The sequence below is a fragment of the Phragmites australis genome, chromosome 8 (assembly GCF_958298935.1).
Source record: "Phragmites australis chromosome 8, lpPhrAust1.1, whole genome shotgun sequence".
Taxonomy (NCBI): Eukaryota; Viridiplantae; Streptophyta; class Magnoliopsida; order Poales; family Poaceae; genus Phragmites; species Phragmites australis.
Window position 1 is genome coordinate 37311614 of NC_084928.1, and position 18323 is coordinate 37329936.

At 41.5% G+C, this 18323-nt stretch overlaps 2 protein-coding genes across 4 annotated transcripts; both read left to right on the top strand.

Moving 5' to 3' along the window:
• Positions 1 to 1654: 1654 nt before the first annotated feature.
• Positions 1655 to 5718, top strand: LOC133927420 (protein LAZ1-like). 3 transcript variants are annotated; one of them, XM_062373881.1, is made up of 9 exons: positions 1655 to 2024; positions 2309 to 2677; positions 2779 to 2835; positions 2965 to 3073; positions 3158 to 3342; positions 3424 to 3512; positions 4218 to 4479; positions 4647 to 4898; positions 5012 to 5718. In XM_062373881.1, exons 2-9 carry the CDS (start codon positions 2528 to 2530, stop codon positions 5342 to 5344), a joined length of 1437 nt encoding a protein of 478 aa, XP_062229865.1. In that variant the 5' UTR covers positions 1655 to 2024; positions 2309 to 2527; the 3' UTR covers positions 5345 to 5718. The 3 variants fall into 3 exon arrangements, with proteins under 3 accessions (XP_062229865.1, XP_062229866.1, XP_062229867.1); XM_062373882.1 differs by having other exon boundaries at positions 1655 to 1872; XM_062373883.1 differs by having other exon boundaries at positions 1655 to 1853.
• Positions 5719 to 6473: 755 nt separating this feature from the next.
• LOC133927421 (1,4-alpha-glucan-branching enzyme, chloroplastic/amyloplastic) lies at positions 6474 to 12832 on the top strand. The gene is made up of 14 exons (XM_062373885.1): positions 6474 to 6797; positions 6881 to 6949; positions 7283 to 7490; positions 7596 to 7665; positions 8516 to 8785; positions 8888 to 9794; positions 10020 to 10136; positions 10248 to 10310; positions 10775 to 10882; positions 11399 to 11500; positions 11704 to 11771; positions 11868 to 11949; positions 12070 to 12186; positions 12281 to 12832. The coding sequence occupies exons 1-14, from the start codon at positions 6717 to 6719 to the stop codon at positions 12410 to 12412; spliced, it is 2394 nt and encodes a 797-aa protein (XP_062229869.1). The 5' UTR covers positions 6474 to 6716; the 3' UTR covers positions 12413 to 12832.
• The last annotated feature ends 5491 nt before the right edge of the window (positions 12833 to 18323 follow it).

An 18323-nucleotide genomic window follows, 5' to 3' on the forward strand; every position in this document is an offset into this window, starting at 1 on the left:
AGTTGATCACGTTTAAGGTTAGTCAAGTGTGGTTAAAAATTTTTAACCACAAGTATAACAAAGTTAATAAAAAACCGAGTGTATGACGCGTGAGTCAGGAGGCTAATAAAATATGATTTGTCATAGTTGTGATAATCAACCAAATAACTACCTAAAAATCTATAGCATAACTAATTTTATGTGTAACAAACTTAGGCGCGAACAAAAACGGGCCCATAAACTCCGAACTAAATTTGCAGCAGCACATACTCTGACCTTGACCATGTGGTGAGTTAACAGTCTATCAAGACACGGAAACTAATCGGTATGATTATTGTCTGATAAAATTTGATTATTTGAAGTCGCAAAATAATCCATGAGATTTTTTTTTGAAAAGGCAGACTTATAGTTCTAGGGGCCTCCATTGCTTGCAAGCTAAAGATTTGACTTGCGAGCTGTGACAAGCACTCGTTATCCATTAATTTGGTACTGGTAGTAGACTAGACTTGTACCCTACTGTGTATCATACTTGGGAGCTCTGGAACGCGCTGGATGAACGGTGAGTTCTCTTGTCGCAATTGGCAAATGACGTGTCAAGACTGCTGTGCTAACTGAAAAGTTTTACATCGTCTCAAATGACGTGTCCAGATTTTCGATCCGCAAGAATTCATGCGTCGATCCAACCCTGGAGTCGCCATCCTTCCACCAACAATCTGGCTCTGGTCCTACTGCAAAGAACTGACGCAATGAGCCTGGGAGGAAATAGGAGGACGAGTGAGAGTCTCGTCGCGTCCTTCTAGTGTTTTGCCACCGCCGCCTTGTCACGTCGTCTCCCTCCCCCAACTGCTGTGGGTGGCGGATCGTCGCCACTCTTGATTTGGATGTTCCTCCGTGGTTACAGGCACGCTGGTGCGATCGGATCTGGTGGCATGATTTAACTGAACATAACCACCGGAACACAGATATGTCTATTCGTGCTCTCTACTTGTATGCACGAAAGAGGGCTACGAGATAGTGTTGGAGGGGCATGAATGATCACTGGGCAAAGCTGATGGTGCCATTGAGGTGAGCGGTTACTCTTTCGAACTAGAGTATCCGTGAATCAAGCTATCATCCTAGAAGATCATCTCACACAAGGCTGCTCGTCTAGCCAAATTTTGAAAGAGGAAGTCCAATTTAAAGGTACTAAAGACTTTGAGTATTATTGGGAAGGATGGAGAACCGAATAAAAATGTATTAGAAAGCTATACGAATCATGTTAAAGAGATGCTTTCGTAAAATCTCCTTGAGTTACTCGTGCATTTGGATAATCGTGACTTTTGGATCATATTGCAGGGTTATTGTCTTTAACGGTTTCTTAGGATTCCATTTTTTTCTGTAGGCTTGTATTGTCTGATGGTTATACCTTTATCGTACTTTCGTGTATCTGGTTCGATTGTTGTCCGGTGTTCTCCATATGTATCTTGAGTAAATATTGTGTTTGATCATTTTCCCCCTTCGGCGATGGTGTACCGTGTGCAATTCTTTTTGGGTTATGATGTCGAATCCCAAATTTCAAAATTAGGTGCGTCGGTGCGTCCTATCTATCTACTACAATCTGGCGTGCCAAAGAAAGAAGACAGAAAAAAGAGGATCGATGATGCGGAGGACAGAATGAGAGAGCGCTCGAGACATGACAGCGACTCCAAAACGAAACCAAAAACGTTGGAAGCATGCGAGAGAGCCGAAAGAATATCAAAATCGACTCACCGCCCTCGTGTATGTCGTCACAAATCGCCGTCTCCATCTCCCTAACAACTACGATTCCACCACCTAATCTGCTCTAATCAACTTCAACGCCTACTCCTCTCCCAATCCCGGCCCTCACGCGACCGGTAGGCGGGCAAACAATCGGTATTCCTTTTTTTTTTGTTTGTTTATGCGCTAATCGATTGGACTCTCCGGTTGCGGAGTCTTGCTCTAGCTAACCTTGCAATCCCAACCCTCACGCGACCGGTAGGCGGGCAAAGCACTGGCTCGCTCCCGGCTCAGAACCGATCCTCTAGGTTTGTGTTGTTTCGTCCCGTTCCTCTTTTTGATCCGTCGCTAGTAGTGTGGTTCATGGGGGATTTGATCGATTTTTGACCGAAAGCTGCCGCCTTTTGCTCCCAAATTCATGGAAGTTCACATGATTCTTTCTAACTGCTTGATTTCCTAGCCGCTAGCTTCAATCATTGATGGGAATTGGGTCGGAAGCAGCGTTCTTTGTTTCGCTTCCTTTGAGTTCTGATGAAGGATTCGTCCTAGCTGGTACTTCTGATCTTACCCTTTTCCTTTTTGGTGCTCGCAGGTGAAGACCACCGAGTATTTTTGGTGGAATGGAAGAACAGAAAGCTACTGCCTTTCGGTGGCTGCCTGTTCCAAAAGGACTCCAGTATCAGTTGGGGGTTGTGCATTATGATGCTCTATGAACCATACTCTGGAACAGAAGAAGGTTGTGCGTGTACTGGCTACCAAAGGGGCATAATTTGAATACAACAAAGAAGTGGGACCGAGAGAAGAGAGGGTGATGGAGTTGGCGCAGCAATTACTCGCAGTTCTCACGAGCTACGCGCTGCCTCTTTGGGCTACAATCATCGCTGGGATTTTCGTCGTCATCTCACTCTCGCTGTCCCTGTTCTTGCTGTTCAATCATCTGTCAGCATACAAAAATCCAGAGGTTGTGATTGGTATTTCTAATTTGAAACAAAGTGATATATTGTCAGAGCTGTATTTCACTTGGTCTTCTCACTCTTTTGTGCTGCATCTGTGTTTTTTCAGGAGCAGAAGTTTCTTGTTGGCGTCATTCTCATGGTGCCGTGCTATGCAGTCGAGTCGGTAAGGTGCTATGTTACGGCTTTGTTCAAGGGATTGGATTAGATTAATTTAGCTGTTCAATTTTGTTCACTACTGTTCTCCTCAATTTTTTTTACTACATTGCTAAACATTTAATGAGCATTCTTGCAGTACATATCATTGGTAAATCCATCAATAATTGTTGACATCGAGATTCTGCGAGATGGCTATGAAGCCTTTGCTATGTACTGCTTTGGGCGGTATCTAGTTGCTTGCTTAGGTACTCTTTTGTCAAGTAGTCTCCGTTCCACCTCTATTATTCATATCTTAGACCTTCTATATAATCCTGTTTTGTTCATTCCAGGTGGGGAAGATAGGACAATTGAGTTTCTGAAGAAGGAGGGTGGTTCAGGTTCTGAAGTACCACTTTTAGGCCAAGCATCTGAACAAAGATATGTGAACCATCCTTTTCCAATGAATTACCTGCTGAAACCATGGCCTCTAGGAGAATGGTTCTACTTGATCATCAAGTTTGGGCTTGTTCAATATGTATGTGGCTCTTTATCTCCCAACCCTTTTGCAGCGTGTGATGGAAATTCAAACTAATGCATTTTCCTGGTGCTGGGACAGATGATAATAAAAACAATATGTGCTATTCTTGCTGTGATTCTTGAATCCTTTGGAGTGTACTGTGAAGGAGAGTTTAAGTGGAACTGTGGGTAAGAGACATAGACACATGCAGCACATTGATTTCTTTCACTCAACAATCCTGCACGGACTTGTCTCGTTTATGCGACATTGTTACTGTGCTACTATTTTGCTGGCAGTTCTTTAATCCAAATGCATTTATGCTCATTTTTTAAGCTGTCGGCATGCATGTTTTTTTCATAATGTTATATCACTTAATGCATCATAGATTCAGTTGTTCTGTACCTGTAGTCCAATTACAACTTGCAACTTTCATGTACCATATATGTCAAATTATGTGCTAGATTTCATGGCCTATAATTTTATTGCGTTGAATGGCCCGCTTTCTGGTGTTTTGCATTGTGGTAGATGACTCTCACATGATGCATAAATAAATTTGATAACACTGGATTTGGTTACAATTTGTGTTTGCATCTAATTTATGGTGGTTCTGACCCTCCTTGTCTACCCCGTCTTGTAGTTATTTTGGGGATGCCCCATCCTGTATTGGAATACACCTATACTATACATAACTCACTAACTCAGGTTTGTGTGTAAAATTGCACACTTTTTTAGACTATAAGCTTTTTGTTGTTTCTTTCTTTTCGTTCTCCTCTGTTTACGTATTATCTTTTGTTGGACATGTGGTAGCATTGGTGAACCTGTTCGTGCATGTTTTTTATGTAGGATTCAAACACATTGTCTTGCCACTACTGAACTATTGACTTGTCTACCAGGTACTCTTACACGGCTGTGGTTCTCAATTTCAGTCAGTCTTGGGCCTTATACTGTCTCGTTCAGTTTTATGCTGCCATAAAGGATGAGTTGGCCCATATAAAGCCTCTTGCAAAGTTTCTGACATTCAAGTCTATTGTCTTCTTAACATGGTGGCAAGGTATAGCAATCGCACTGCTCTACAATTGGGGTTTGTTGAGAGGCCCCATAGCTCAGGAGTTGCAGTTCAAGTCCAGTATTCAGGACTTCATTATCTGCATAGAGGTGGTCCATTCCTACTTTACCTTTTCAGTTCCTTGTGTGACACTGAACTCCTGAAGAATTCATTGGTGATTTTTGGGAACCTTTTCTCTATGGGTTAACATTTATGCATGTTTGTTTTTTAATGTTCATTTGAAATTAACCCTAACAAAGTCCGTATTCCAATACAGATGGGTGTTGCTTCTGTTGTCCACCTGTATGTCTTCCCTGCAAAGCCATATGAGCTAATGGGTGATCGTTTCACCGGAGGGGTTGCAGTTCTTGGAGACTATGCTTCAGTTGACTGCCCTCTAGATCCAGATGAAGTTAAGGATAGTGAGCGCCCAACCAAGTTTAGGCTTCCCCAGCCAGATGATCATGCCAGGTGTTCCACTGCCATAAAAGAAAGTGTTCGTGATGTTGTACTTGGGGGCGGTGAATATGTAAGGGGAAAATGCTTATTCTTTGCTACTACCTTCATCGGTTTACTTGAAATATGTTTTTTTTTTACCTATGTTGGTTAAACTGAAATATCACATTTGACCGGACCTTGCAGATTGTGAATGACTTGAAGTTCACTGTCAACCATGCGGTGGAACCAATCAATGAAAAGCTGCACATGATATCCCAGAACATAAAAAACCATGAGAAGGAAAAGAAGAAAACAAATGATGATAGCTGCATTAAGTCACCACCATCCTTGAACAGGGTAATCAGCGGGATTGATGACCCGCTCCTGAATGGGAGCTTGAGTGACAACAGTGGTCCCAAGAAAGCACGAAGGCATCGCAGGAAATCAGGGTATGCAAGCGTAGAGAGTGGAGAGAGCAGTGATCACGGCTTGGGTGGGTATGAGATCCGAGGGCACAGATGGATTACCAGGGAGTAACAACAAATGCTTAATCAGTAACAAGAAATTCTTGAAAGTTGGTTGCTGGCTCTTTCTTGGCTAGCAATACACGGTAAATCATACGAACCAAGGGGGCGGCGAATCTCAAGTGGGTTCAGATGTAAGATTGCATGATTCTGCAGTGCAGAAAATTGAGCCAGGAATCTGATTTTGTAGATTCTTTGAGCTGACAATTTCAGCTGCTGAGGTGTTGATCTTGTATTTTATATGACAGGCTTACAGCAAGCGCTGAAAGCATTGTGCCTGTACATCTTGTTGTCTCATGGAGCATAGCTAGTTGACACTGCATCACTTCACTTGTAAAAAGTACAGACTAGGCCCATCTATAAAAGAATAGAATAGATGTTTTCTAAGTTGTGGCCTGAGAGATGTTTTACCGGTCCTTTTATTTCTTACTTTGATGATATCATTTCACTGCTCATTCCCTTCTTAGTTTGTGTGATTTGGAGGGCCAGGGCATGCCATTGTGTGGCTCCATCGATCACTGAAATTTCAGTCTGAACTTGAGATAGGCCTCGGCTACCTTTAGCTTTCTGTCATGGAGTTGTGGGCTTGTGGCTCCAATTCTCCAAGCAAGCAAAGCAAGAGGCCATGCACGAAGCATTATTGCTTCCCCTTTTGCAATGCTGGAACGGACATTAACTTTTAGATGGATGCTCTGATCACACGAGCACTGCACTGCATCATCTACTTTCTACGTCCTTTTAACTGAAGAATATCGCGTGCAAAGTTGAAGGAGCAAGATGAATTGTTTAACACTACACGAAAACACCCGGCTGGTATGTCTGTTTAACAGCTGCAGCTCATATTTCTTCGTTTAGCTGTACGTTCTAAACATTCGTCACTTCAATTTGTTAGAAAAGCTACACGCATAAATCCAGTGTCAGAATGGAAAAGCAACTTTTGCGCAAAGAGCTAGAACAGAACAAATCTGGCTGCACAAGCCATGTCATCCATACAAATCTTGCACCAAATTGAAACGTAATCAAATCGTTTGTATCTAAGCTTTTTTTATCACAAGCCTCAAAAGGAAACGGGGGACCGGGGCAAGCCCCAAAGCGCCTCAGCTCCTCCTCGCCGTCCAAGTGGCACATCCGGACCCACAGATCCGCCCCCTCCTGCTCGTCCTTGGCTTGTGAGGGTGAGGGTGAGAGTGAGACAGAGGCTGGCAGAGGGAGAAGAAAGGACAGGGGGACAAGGGCCAAGGCAGAAAAAAATCACGCCTTGATTGCCGTAGACGCAGCACAGCAGTACAGCACGGCACGGCCGCACGGCACGGGGAGAAGACGCCTCCGGCGCCTGCTATAAAGCGCGAGGACTGACGAGATGGGACTCACTCGCTGCCGCCGCGATGCTGTGCCTCACATCGTCGTCTTCCTCGCCGACTCCTCTCCCGCCGCCTGGTGATCGGGCGGCGCACCCAGGGATCGTGGTGAGGCCCGGTGATTCTGGGGGGTTGGTCAATTTAGTTTCTTTGTGGCTCGTGGCCGGTTTTCTTCATTGGTGGTTTCGCAGGGTGGCGGCGATGTGCGCCTGATTGTGGTGTCTGTCCCGTGTTCGGCTCGCCGGTCGCGCCCGGTCAAGGTAAATCTTTTCCTCAGATTGGGAGATGTGAGGCTCTCTACTTGCACGGGGAATGCAATTTGATGGTAACTGTAGAGAATAACATTGGAATTTATCGATTAGAATTTTGTTCTGGTTTGGTTCAGACTAGGTACTTTTTCTACTAGTAACTTGTTTTATGAAGTGAATCAGATTTTAATTGAATTTCTCTAGGTTTTCGTGGTTGATCTTGTTCTGCTATGGTATTAATGTGGTATACTCATGGGTTAATGTGGCGTCCAATTGCTACGTTGTAATGCAGTAGCTTCTGTTAACCGTGCAATTCTGAATCTAACTGTCATGCATAACTGCAAGGTCAAGAGCAAATTTGCCACTGCGGTGACTGTGCAAGAAAATAAAACTATGGCAACTGCCAAAGAGGATGTCGACCGTCTTCCTATATACAAGATAGACCCAAAGTTGGAGGAACTAAACGACCATTTCAGCTATCGGATGAAAAGATACCTGGACCAGAAACATTCGATTGAAAAAAATGAAGGAAGCCTTGAAGAATTTTCTAAAGGTTAGGCTTAGTTCATGTATTCTGAATGCTAGTGTTTGTGGCATCTGCGGTGTAAAATATTACTTTCTTTGCATCATCAATTTTTCTGGATTCTATATTTTGCAGGCTATTTAAAGTTTGGGATCAACACAGATGATGGTGCAACTGTGTATCGTGAATGGGCACCAGCTGCACAGTAAGTTCTAATGTTGTCTTGCAAATACTTGTTAAGGATAGACTGATGAAGAGATTCTGTCTAATAACAACTAGCGAATAATAATAATAATGATACAACACTAGAGAGCAATCAATGTTTGGGAGTAAAAACTCGAGATTTCACTCTTGTGCAAGACTGTCATGTCTTGGCTGTAAAAGAAAGCATCATCTTCTTCTGGATTGTGTTTTCTCTCGGCAGACGTGGTACTCTGTTTTGAGCAGATTGGGTTTAGTGCACTTGGCTCCCCAGTCGTAGGGTGTCTCCTTTGTGGATTGGTGGGGAGATGCTTGCTCTCGGGTGTCGGCAGCAGGTCATGGGGGTTTCAATTCCTTGGTTATGTTAGTGGCTTGGTTGCTCTGGAAGCATAGGAACACATGTGTCTTCTACGGCCTCTCCCCAAGCCTCTCTAGGATAGAGCGTGATATATGAGATGAGGCCTCGGCGTGGTGTGCTGCTGGAGCAAAAGGGTTGGCCATCCTACTATCATAAGCTATTGGCCGGTTGTTTTTGAGTTTTTTGCTCCCCACAGCCTCTTAGTGTTTTTGTGTTTTTTTATTTCTGTTGGTCTTTGGCTGTGGGGTGCACCATGTACTTCTTTTATTTCTTCTTAATTCAATGACAGGCAGCTCTCCTGCCGGTTCGAAAAAAAAGAAAAAAAGAAAAGAAAGCATCACTGTTAGATCATTATCTGTGTTGAAGAGATAACAAAAAATATTTTCCTTTTTCTTGTTGTGGTTGTGATTACTTAATGCTGATTTTTTATATTACAATACTTCCCACTATTTTTAATAGATTGATGCATTTTACTTGGAATTTTTCACTAATGTAGGGAAGCACAGCTTGTTGGTGACTTCAATGAGTGGAATGGTGCGAAGCACAAGATGGAGAAGGATACATTTGGTGTTTGGTCAATTAAGATTCCCCATGTCAATGGGAAACCTGCCGTCCCTCACAATTCCAGGGTTAAATTTCGCTTGAGACATGGGGATGGAGTATGGGTTGATCGGATTCCTGCATGGATTCGTTATGCAACTGTTGATGCCTCTAAATTTGGAGCTCCCTACGATGGTGTTCATTGGAATCCTCCAGCTTGTGAAAGGTCTACTTCTACTGCATCAAAATACATTGAAATAAATGAAATAAATCTTAGCAAAAAAACATGTGACACAATCATGGTACTTGCTAACTTTTTGTTTCGCAGGTATGTGTTTAAGCATCCTCGACCTCCAAAGCCTGACGCTCCACGTATCTATGAAGCTCATGTGGGGATGAGTGGTCAAAAGCCATCAGTAAGCACATACAGGGAATTTGCAGACAATGTGTTACCACGCATACGAGCAAATAATTACAACACAGTTCAGTTGATGGCAATTATGGAACATTCCTACTATGCTTCTTTTGGGTATCATGTAACAAATTTCTTCGCAGTTAGTAGCAGATCAGGCACACCAGAGGACCTCAAATATCTTGTTGATAAGGCACACAGTTTTGGGTTGCAAGTTCTGATGGATGTTGTCCACAGCCATGCAAGTAATAATGTAACGGATGGTTTAAATGGCTATGATGTCGGACAAAGCACTCAAGAGTCCTATTTTCATACAGGAGATAGGGGCTATCATAAACTTTGGGATAGCCGGCTGTTCAACTATGCTAATTGGGAAGTCTTGAGGTTTCTTCTTTCTAACCTGAGATATTGGATGGACGAATTCATGTTTGATGGCTTCCGATTTGATGGAGTTACATCAATGCTGTATCATCACCATGGTGTCAATATGGCATTTACTGGAAACTACAAGGAGTATTTCAGTTTGGACACTGATGTGGATGCAGTTGTTTACATGATGCTTGCAAACCATTTAATGCATAAACTCTTGCCAGAAGCAACTGTTGTTGCTGAAGATGTTTCAGGCATGCCAGTCCTTTGCCGGCCAGTTCATGAAGGTGGAGTTGGGTTTGACTATCGCCTGGCTATGGCTATTCCTGATAGATGGATTGACTATCTAAAGAACAAAGATGACTCTGAATGGTCCATGGGTGAAATAGCGTATACTCTGACTAACAGGAGATATACTGAAAAATGCATTGCATATGCTGAGAGCCATGATCAGGTGCAGCTGCTTTTTTGTTTGTGTGGGTTATATTCTATGGACCTATAGTTAGATGGAGTAAATTAATTATTTTGATAGACAAGTGAGCACGTGGAGTGATGGCCTTTTAGTAGCTTTTAATCAGACAATGGTATAGGATATCAGATTTTTCATTCTGATAGCTAGTGACTTCACTTCTACTAGAAGTTTGGAACAACCACTGAGTTAATTTCACACAATTTTCAGTCTATTGTTGGCGACAAAACTATAGCATTTCTTTTGATGGATAAAGAAATGTACACTGGCATGTCAGACTTGCAGCCTGCTTCACCAACAATTAATCGTGGAATTGCACTTCAAAAGGTTTCATTTCTCCTCAAGTACTGGTGAACTTGATTTTATATGGTTCTTAATGTGTTCCAGGCTTCCAGTCCCTCTTGATATATTTTGCTTATTGTGTATTAAACATTCCAGATGATTCACTTCATCACAATGGCCCTTGGAGGTGATGGCTACTTGAATTTTATGGGGAATGAGGTAAACTCTTAGTGGTATATATAAAAATCGTTTCCCGTAACTGAGCCTTTGTGGTCCCTTGTTCTTTTTTTTCGTTTTGAGGGTTCGGCATTAAGGGTTGACCTCTCTTTTCTTAGTAATCCAGGTGCATATCGGCTATTTGCATGATTAATTGCAGTCAGCATTAAAATGCACTGGTCGTCATTCTTAGTTCCGAATAAGTTTTGTCCTTGCGCATGATATGCGGTCTGTTTATTGCTGGTAAATTCTCCTGTGACTCGTACAATATAACATGCATCTGAGTGTTTGACCCTTCATGATCAAAAGATTTATTTTATGCTGATATATTACCTAGTCTTTCGTATGCCATCATGCTGTGTGTGCCGGGGGGGGGGGGGAGGATGGGTAGCTAAATTTCTTTTCTTATACCTTTATTCTAACTCATAGTGATGGTGTCTTTAATTGATTGTGTGATTTCCGTCTAGTTTGGTCACCCAGAATGGATTGACTTTCCAAGAGAAGGCAACAAATGGAGCTATGATAAATGCAGACGTCAGTGGAGCCTTGTGGACACTGATCACCTGCGGTACAAGGTTATGCCTATGCATACACCCTTAATATTTTTTAGTTCTGGTACCATTTTAGGCTCTCTTCTATCTTTATGTTTTCCTTTGATCTCTGCCTCTCTAATGCTAGCTACTTTAGTTGGTTACATATCAGTTTTACAGGGTTCAAGTTCAAATGTGCCTTTCTACACTTTATTAAGCCTTCCTAGTAGAATAAATTGCACCGGTCCAGTACTGCTCAATATGCTGATTGCATTTGGCCTGTGAAATCCTACTATGTTTATTGACCCTTACGCATTTGTGATGTGGAACACCTAATTTCCATGCATTGATTGGCCTGGCATTTTCTGAACTTTATTTCGAAGACAAGGGAATGTATTTCCCAATGATCTGTTGTTTCATCGAAATATTCTTCTTATTGGCATATGATGAACAATATATGCTTTTACAGAATGTCTATTCTGTCTGCTTTTTCTGCAGTTGAAGCCTGCAATTTGTCTCACCTAACATATAAAATTTTCTCATTGCTCTAATGTTGAACAGTACATGAACGCATTTGATCAAGCAATGAATGCGCTCGACGAGAAATTTTCCTTCCTTTCATCATCAAAGCAGATCGTAAGCGACATGAACGAGGTGGAAAAGGTAATGACTAAAGCATATTCAGTGCAGGAGCTTGTCGCACCATTTCTTTCTGTCTTAGAATAGTGGCTCTGACTTGCTTGTATGTCCTATTTAACTGGGCAAGGTGAGTTATTCCTCAGGAAAGCATCGTGTTAACCGTAGCCATTGATGTGAATCATTTGGTTCTTAAAATGCACTCTGCATTTAATTCTACTTCCTTTCAGGTTATTGTCTTCGAACGTGGAGATTTGGTTTTTGTTTTCAATTTTCATCCCAAGAAAACTTATGAGGGGTAACTGACCAATTGCAAGCTGAACCTTTTAAAAGTCCTTTTTTACCCATTGTCTAGTGTGCTTAATATCACCTCCATTTTGCGAATAATATGCAGTCACAAAGTTGGATGCGATTTGCCTGGGAAATACAGAGTAGCATTGGACTCTGATGCTTTGGTTTTTGGTGGACATGGACGAGTAAGTAATGATGATGATAGATGCTGGAAAAATGTTTTCTTTTCATTTCTCCTCTCATTGGTGCCATCAGAATTGTATTAGACTGTCGCATTTGGAAGGTGAATCTCTCTTATGCCACAGGTTGGCCACGACATTGATCACTTCACGTCACCTGAAGGAGTACCAGGAGTACCTGAAACAAACTTCAACAACCGCCCTAACTCATTCAAAGTTCTATCTCCTCCCCGCACTTGTGTGGTAAAGTCCATTTATCAACTACGTAATAACTGATGAACAAAAGGCTATCTGTCGCAGTCCAACATCAGTACCTCACGAAACATTTTACTACCAGGCTTACCACCGTGTGGACGAAGAGGCTGAACAGCTTCAGAGGAAAACAGGAACAAGTGCTGAGAAGATTTCTCCAGAGTTCATCAATGTCGATGCTGCCCCCCGTCAAAACGCCTACCACCAAAGAGTCTGAAGAATCAACAGACAGGGACGCAACATCCTGTGGTGAGAGGGGTTGAACCGAAACCGAGGATGATTCTGGCAAGAAGGGAAGGAAGTTTGTGTTTGGGTCCTCTGACAAAGACTCCAAGTAAAGCACCGGATCCTTGAGAGGACTGGCTGGTGGTGCCCTTGTAATAGTTGTGCTCTATAGCTCGCAGTGGGCTGGTGGTATTGTAGCAGTGTAGTTCAACTTCTGGCTTGCCTTACTTGGTTTTGGTTCTTGAGCTGTAGGTCACCGAGTACTGCATGTATAGTACTCCAAAAAGAAGAGAGTAATCAGGGACAGAGGAGCCATGTCCTTCATCTGGATCTTGGCCATCTATGGCTAAACGTGCCCATAATATGTAAAGTACAGTTTCTGTGAAAAATAAAACCCTGGGTTTGTTTGCAATTTGTACTGCCTGCATAGAACCATGTCAGCTGGGGGAAGATTAGTATTGATTAATTCTATCTTCAGTAGCCTACCGATCTTATATTTACTAATTGGAGGCTCCTTTTGGTGTCTCCACGTTAATTCTAAGCAGATCCTAGAAATTCCTATAAAAAAGCAAAACATCCGACCGTCGAATTAATTGATTGATTAACTGTAACCATAGATCAACAATCAGATAAAACATCATAAAAGATTAAAAAACAAATTATAGAATCCAACCTAAGACTACTCCTTGCCTTGCATTGCCTTGCCTTTCTTTTTGTTATAGATATCATTTGTCCAACAAGATTACGTTAGCAAACTCCAACTTAGTTACGTTAGCAATCAACACATTTTTCCAAATCAATTATAATCAAACATTACAAAATTAAAACAACAGAACGCAAACATATTACGGATTATCACACAGAAAATAATATCAAAGAATTTATAATGTATTTCAAAAAAATAATATGAGATACGGTGATGATATTAATAATAATAATAATTTCAAAAAATCAAGAAACAAATAAAAATCAATTTACATAACACATAAAATGAAAATTATAAATTAGATTTATTCACAAATAATAAACATGATTCCAATATTATGGAAAAAAATATTTATATTTTACATTCTAATATTTAAATATAAATAGTTGATGTATCTTAGTATACAACCATTATTAATACAAATATCTATAATTCAGCCGTAAATTAAATTTCTAGCCTGTGCAGTTGCATAATGTTCATAATGCCCTTCGAAATTTTTAGAGTGCTCAAAAGACTATATATAAGATTCAGATTCTTCAGGTAGAGCATGATGGTCATAAACGGAAATATAAGTTGGGTAAGTGAAATATCATATGCCAACCTAAAGATCAGGGGGCTTAGGCATAATGGACCTCTCCATACAAAATAAATGCCTCCTAAGCAAATGGCTCTTCAAATTATTGAATGAGGATGATGTTTAGCAAGATAAAGGACAATTATTGAATGAGAATGATGTTTAGCAAAATCTGATAAAGGACAAATATCTTGGGAGTAAGACACTCACACAAATGGAGAGCAAACTAGGAGACCCACAATTCTCGAATCTCGACAGGACTAATAAAAGTCACACAGGATTTTCTAAAATGGGGCTCATTCCAATTACATAATGGAGCCTAAATAAGATTTTAGATAGATAAATGGATCGATGATACTCCACTTAGACAACAATATCCTGTGTTGTTTAATATTGCCAGACACAAAAATGCCACAGCGGCAGAGGTAATGAGCATCATACCACTCCATATATCCTTTTGCAGACCGGTTATAGAAGATAAACTTGTAGCATGGCATAGCTTAGTGTCCGGCTACTAAATATGCACTTACTCCAATAAAGGGATATCTTTAGATGGAACCTACAGGGAACGAACAGACAATTCTCTGTCTAATCTATGTACCAACACATGACTAATAATAGTACATCCTTTTCTTTTAACTTCCTGTGGCAATTAAAACTTCCTTTGAAGATAAAAATCTTCATGTGGTATGTGGAGAAAGGTGTGATCTTGACTAAAGATAATTAAAAAAAAGATATTAGAACGGGAGTACAAAATACTGCTTTTGTAATCAGAATAAAAAATATACAATACTTTGATTGTTATTTGGCTAAATCAGTTTGGCGAATTGTCAAGATCGTACTCGATATTAACAAACCTATAGGCTGTGTGCACCATTCGGTTGCCTTTGTAATGCGGCGGAATTGTAATAAAAAACTGAATGTACTGTTAGTCTGTTGCTAAAACTGAAGAGCAAGTGAGGAAGCTTCACTCCATGTTCCCTGTCTTGTTCACATTTGAGCAGGTCAGGCCAGCTTTCATCTCCACTCAGGCTCAGATGTCATGGTGTCACACTGATACACACAGGCATCGATCTTTTCATGTCTCGTACTATTTGTTTCCCTCCAACTATCGAAGATATCATTAACGACCTCGTCTTTTTTCCAGGTCTTCCTCCACTCAGAGCACTGAGGTAGGTGAGGTGAGGTGAGGTGAGGTGAGGTGAGGGGACTGACCCACAAACAGCAGGCGCAGCAGCTTCTGCTCTCTTTCCCTCACTCTCAGCACAGAACATCTCTGAAGACTTGGACCGCTTCAAAGAAAGCTTCAGAGCTTCTCCTTTTCGCATGGACTTGACTCTTGCTTGGCAGCAAGATCGATCACTCAGCAATGACTTGTGCAGGAAGGAGCTGATCGAAGAGCTAGTCCAATTGACGTGGACGGCTCCAATTCCATTCTCAAGTCTTCCCTTGTTGGTAGATTTATACGGTACTGCACTACAGCTAGCTCATCTTTTGTCTCCAGTCTCCTAGCACCAGACAAGATAAGTCTACGCTAGCTTTTCACACTGAAAATTACTAGTATATACTACTCTCTCTGTGCTTATGGTGGATATGGCCAATTTTTTGCTTTGAGGAGTTGTTTGGTTAGGGATCAAAGTGAAAGGGATCCGAGTTAAATTTTGGCTGTGCACTAAAAATTTAGTTTTCGTTTGGTTTAAGGTAAAAATTTTGTCATGCCCTGAAAATTTTGGTCGGCCAAATTTTTTATAGCGTTTTTTGACAAATCTCGAACGGCAAAATCGTCTGCTTAAATTTTTGGCTGGCCAAATTTTGGTTTGGTCTCAAAACAAACGTTATTTTGGTGATCAAAATTTGGTATTGCTATGATTTGATCTCTGACCAAATTTTGACTTAGACCTGTTGGGATCAAAAACCAAACAACCCCTAAATTCTAAAGATGTCTATGCCACATTCGCATCACTGAGCTCTATCACTCCACCGCATCATGAACTGATATTGATTACAGGGGGGAAAAACTTGAGTTAATTACTGAATGCAAATTCTATCAATAATTAGCTAGGAATTTGCATCACTCGCTCATAGTTGTATCGTTGTTGAGAGTGCCAAGGTTGCTTCATACTGAAGACACAAATTAAAGATGCAAAAGAAGGCTATTGCTATAGCTCTTTTCGAATTTCAACATGTATGATGTATGCTACTGTCCATAGTCCAAGCAGGTCCATAGTTGCGAATGGTAAGGTACCTGACAAATGAAGCCACTTTAGCCAACCATTAGTCTCCTTTCGCAGCAGCCACCAAATAATCTGCAATGCTTTTCTACTTGGAAAGTAACCTCGTCAAAAAGGAGAATAATTTCAAGACTTTGGAACAATTCAACACGGTTTTAGAGAGAGAAAGAGAAACGAATAGATGGAGAAAGAGAAAATTGGAGATATACAAAGAGAGCGCCATCAGTACTGTGCTATTTTACGGGCGCGTGTTAGTACAGCAACTCGTAACTTTACTTTTTTAAAAAATTTCCCTTGGTAACTTTTTTTTTTGAAAGTTTCAAAAAAATTATCGAAACAAGTTATCAAGATAAATTTTTCAAAAAAAGTTAACTAGAAAAGTTTTTTAAGAAATTAACCAGAAAAGTTTCAAAAAAGTTTTTTACAAAATTCCAAAATTAGAAAGTGGGTGGCCTGTCGGAGGGCACGAGCAGTGCTTGGCGTGTGCGTGCGAATCGGACTTTTCGGCGCCATCAGGAGGATCCCATCATGCCTCTACTTGGAATTTCTTGTGGAAGTCGTGACCTCGCGCGACTAATGGATGCACATAACGAATTGGACTATCAGCACGCCAAACAACCTATGCTCTTGAAATCTTGTGGAAGTTGATGATCGATGTGTTTTTTTCCATGTTCATGAGGCTTCCTGGAATTAACCATCGTATGGTTTACTAGTTCAACGTATTATGTCAAAGTAAAGCCATCAATACGGAAAGGAACTCTACAAAGTAATGCAGAGCATGCTTGTTGGGAAATCAACTCGCTCGGAATCACGAAATCGCTCAGCTCACTGCACTCTCTGGAGGTTGTCTGTGTTTTGCTGAAAATATGTGCTACAGTAGCTACCCTTCAGAAGCGAAACTCTGATTTTTTTTATTTTTATTTTTATTACTTTTAAGTAGACAAACCGATTCCAAGATTCCATTTTGGCTGCACCATCCCACAACCAGAGAACATGCTGTGACCAATTCCTACTAAAACTGACCGAAAATACAGCAAGACTGAAGACTTGTTACTGACACTGACTGAAGGAACTAACTGAACTAGAAAAAAAACAAGCTAAGCGACCTAAGGAAGCGGTGAGTGGAGATCATGGCAAGGATTGGATCCTGTCAATCCCCCCAATACTTGCACCAATTTTATTTTAGCTCAACGCCCACCCTTCCGCACTGATTCTGAAACCTGACACGGCCAAGTGACTTGGTGAGCATATACGCAAGCTGATGTTCAGAGCTGACGTACTCCAGATTGAGCTTGCCTTCTTCAACACAGCTGCGAATGAAGTGATATTTCGTATCAATATGCTTACTCCGATCATGGAAGACCGGATTCTTGCTCAATGCAATCGCCGATTTATTATCAACTTTGAGCTTCGGCAACCCTTGCGGTTCTCCCAGGATTTCTTCCAGTAGACGGTTGATCCATACTCCATGACAGACAGCACCTGCAACAGCTATATACTCCGCTTCACAAGATGATAATGCTACTACTCGCTGCTTCTGAGACTGCCATGAGATGGGATTTCCTCCAAGAAAGAAGATGATGCAAGAAGTGCTCCTTTGATCATCAGTATCACCAGCCAAATCTGAGTCGTTGTGTCCTGTCAACAACCGCCATTAGGTCCTCCTTCTTAATACTTGAGGCCATATCCAATTCTGTTGGCCACATATCACAGCAAGTGCTTCACCGAAGAGAGATGTTCTTGTCTAGGGTCCTCCATAAATCGACTCACATACCCTATTGCAAAGGTGATGTCCGGCCTGGTATGCACAAGGTACCTCAACCCACCTATCAGACTTCGATAGAGTGTTGCATCCGCCTTGTCACTTGAGCTTGCCTTAGACAGCTTCAAACGAGCTTCCATAGGTGTTTGGCATGAATTGCGTCCTGCCAATCCAGCTCTCTCAATTAGCTTCTTTGCATAAGCTACCTGACAGAGTGTGGTCTCTTTAGACCTTTGCCTCACTTCAATGCCCAGATAATGAGAGAGTAAACAGAGGTCACTCATCTTGAAAATCTTCAACATGTCCCCCTTGAACATGCTAATGACACTCTCATCCGATCCTGTGATAATCAAGTCGTCAACATATACACCGATGATCAATCGAGACCGATCCTTCTCATATGTATAAATAGCAGGTTCAGTACCGCTTCTCTGAAAACCCAAATTCAGTAGACTTGTGTTAAGCTTGGAGTTCCACACTCGGGGGGCTTGACGAAGACTGTACAAGGCTTTCTGGAGCTTCATAACCCGGCATGGATGCTTCTCATCAACAAAACCCGGAGGCTGCTCGACGTATATCTCCTCCTGCAGATCCCCGTTGAGGAACACAGTCTTCACATCCATGTGATGC